Source organism: Chanos chanos, chromosome 5 (assembly GCF_902362185.1).
Source record: "Chanos chanos chromosome 5, fChaCha1.1, whole genome shotgun sequence".
Lineage (NCBI taxonomy): Eukaryota > Metazoa > Chordata > Actinopteri > Gonorynchiformes > Chanidae > Chanos > Chanos chanos.
In genome coordinates this window covers 14,227,024-14,229,435 of record NC_044499.1, presented here as the reverse complement: position 1 = coordinate 14,229,435, position 2,412 = coordinate 14,227,024, and the positions used below count along the sequence as shown (strand labels likewise).

At 40.5% G+C, this 2,412-nt stretch overlaps 1 protein-coding gene across 1 annotated transcript; it reads left to right on the top strand.

Annotated features, from left to right (window-relative positions):
• On the top strand, positions 1-1,643 carry jund (JunD proto-oncogene, AP-1 transcription factor subunit). Its single transcript, XM_030773875.1, has one exon. It carries the CDS (start codon positions 213-215, stop codon positions 1,101-1,103), a length of 891 nt encoding a protein of 296 aa, XP_030629735.1. The 5' UTR covers positions 1-212; the 3' UTR covers positions 1,104-1,643.
• The last annotated feature ends 769 nt before the right edge of the window (positions 1,644-2,412 follow it).

Here is a 2,412-nt window from a genome sequence, read left to right as displayed (position 1 = left end):
TAAAGCAGATGAAAACGAGATTACGTAATAAAAACGATTGCTGTTCTTTCAAGTAAAAGTTGGAAAAATTCAAAGGAAAAGCGCAAGAGATAAAGGACAATTTAACGCGAGGTAAGAGTGGGCAGGAAACATTTCTAAATTAAATGTGTAAGACAGCAAAATGAACGGGAACTTGGATATCAAATTAAAATCACCCCCTTTGAGGGTTTAGAATGGAAATAAGCCTCTATACTGACGAAGCGTTGAACGACAGTCAGAGAATTTCAAGTATCTTTTCACAAGGCAGCATGATGAAGAAAGACATGAATCTAAACCTCGATGACCAGGGTAACGCTAATCTGAAAACAGATTTGCGTGACGAAGAGGGCATTCTGAATTCTCCTGAATTAGGGTTGTTGAAGCTGGCGTCTCCGGAGCTGGAAAGGTTGATCATTCAATCGAACGGTATGGTTACCACAACTCCAACCTCCCAGTTCGTCTATCCGAAGTCGGTGAGCGACGAGCAAGAATTCGCCGAGGGCTTTGTGAAGGCGTTGGAGGATCTCCACAAACAAAATCAACTGAACGGGGGACCGTGCGTCCCGCCGACGCTTAACAGGCTGAGTACCAGTACATCGCTAACCTTGCCGTCAGACCTTCCAGTTTACACGAACTTGAACACATATGGAAGTAGCCCATTGGGTACCACAGTGAATTACTCTACGGACACTATTCCTTTTCCACCACCGCCTTCACACCCGATTAGCGCACAACAAGCGCAAACACGACTTCAGTCCCTAAAGGACGAACCTCAAACCGTTCCTGACATGCAGAGCTTCGGTGACAGTCCTCCTCTGTCTCCTATCGACATGGACACACAGGAACGCATTAAGGCAGAGAGAAAGAAGCTCCGGAACAGAATAGCAGCGTCCAAGTGCCGCAAGAGAAAGCTGGAAAGGATATCACGACTAGAAGACAAGGTCAAAACTCTGAAATCTCAGAACACTGAACTCGCTTCGACAGCAAGTGTACTGAGAGAGCAAGTGGCTCAGCTGAAACAGAGGGTCATGAATCATGTGAATAACGGCTGTCAGTTACTTCCCAATCAAGTTCAAGCCTATTAGTCTGCTTCTGCCTTTGCTCCTACCAACAGAATTATCAGACTTCTCGAACGGAGGTCAAGAAATTGGACATTTGAGGTGCTGATGTAAATGTTAACAAAATGTCCTGGCATATGTTAACAACATTTTGTAGCAAACTGACTTTGTCTCTCCTTCACGGACACAGGAAGACACTTATGCTATTTGTCCTCATATCTTAGCTAATTTTATGCGAAGAAAAGGACTAATGCAACTGTACTTTGCATGTTAACGACAAGCTCAGTGAGCGCAACCAGACACAAGGATATCATGCATGTATTCCTCATGTGTACAGCCTTACTTGTCTACAAACACTTATTAACCAATGTCTTACACGTATTTTATATACAAATATTCACACAAGGTCTTATCTTTTTGCTATTGTGACATTTTGGTGTTTTGTCATTGAGTTACGTGTTGTGTAAATGTTTAACTGATCATTTTTACAGCTGTCATGTCCATGTGCAGCCATTATACGTTTCAAATGGGATAATGTGCTCTGAATGAGTTCATTAAACTTGCCCAAATACCAGTTTGAGAGTTTTTACATCTATGTTAACTTAAGCCAGTATGCTCCATTTTAATGCTGGTAGCCTCGCACTCATCATACAATTAACTGTTCAACAATTCTTTAATACCTATTTAACAGCACAAAGTAACACGCCTTTTTAGTAACTGGCAGTAATAGCACGAAGGCGTTCATTGTTTCGTTTATCAGGCTATCTTATGACCACATTGTTACAAAAGGATGACCTCTAGTGGCTGTGTTACCCAGAGACAAACATCTGCTATCTCTGAGGTTTTATGGTAACAAACACAAAGGCAATGGGTGTCCTATGTTAGCGTGATGAACCAGATGACCTCAAAAAAAACCCAAAACCTTACAGCAGTCAGAAATCTGTAAGAATTTATAAACTGATGTTAGAACGTAGGCTTCTGTAACTAGGCGCAGTTGAAATCCATAGCAAACTAATAGTCATAATTCATTGTTTGTAGCGAAACATCAATGGTGTTGATGTAGATAGATAGATAGACAAATAGAGACTGAGAGAGGGAAAGAGTGGGGGAGATGATGAAGATAATAAATCTTTAAATGTGTGATAAGTTTAAAAATACCACGTTTAATATGACACTGTCATACATATGACATATGTGAATGTACCTTGAAGTTATACCTATGTTAGATACATAAGGAAAAACAATTTCCTGGCCCATTCAGAAGTGTATGGTTTACCCAATACTTTTTAGCCTCTGGCAACAATTAATCTGGGATAATAAATATTTTATTTAGATT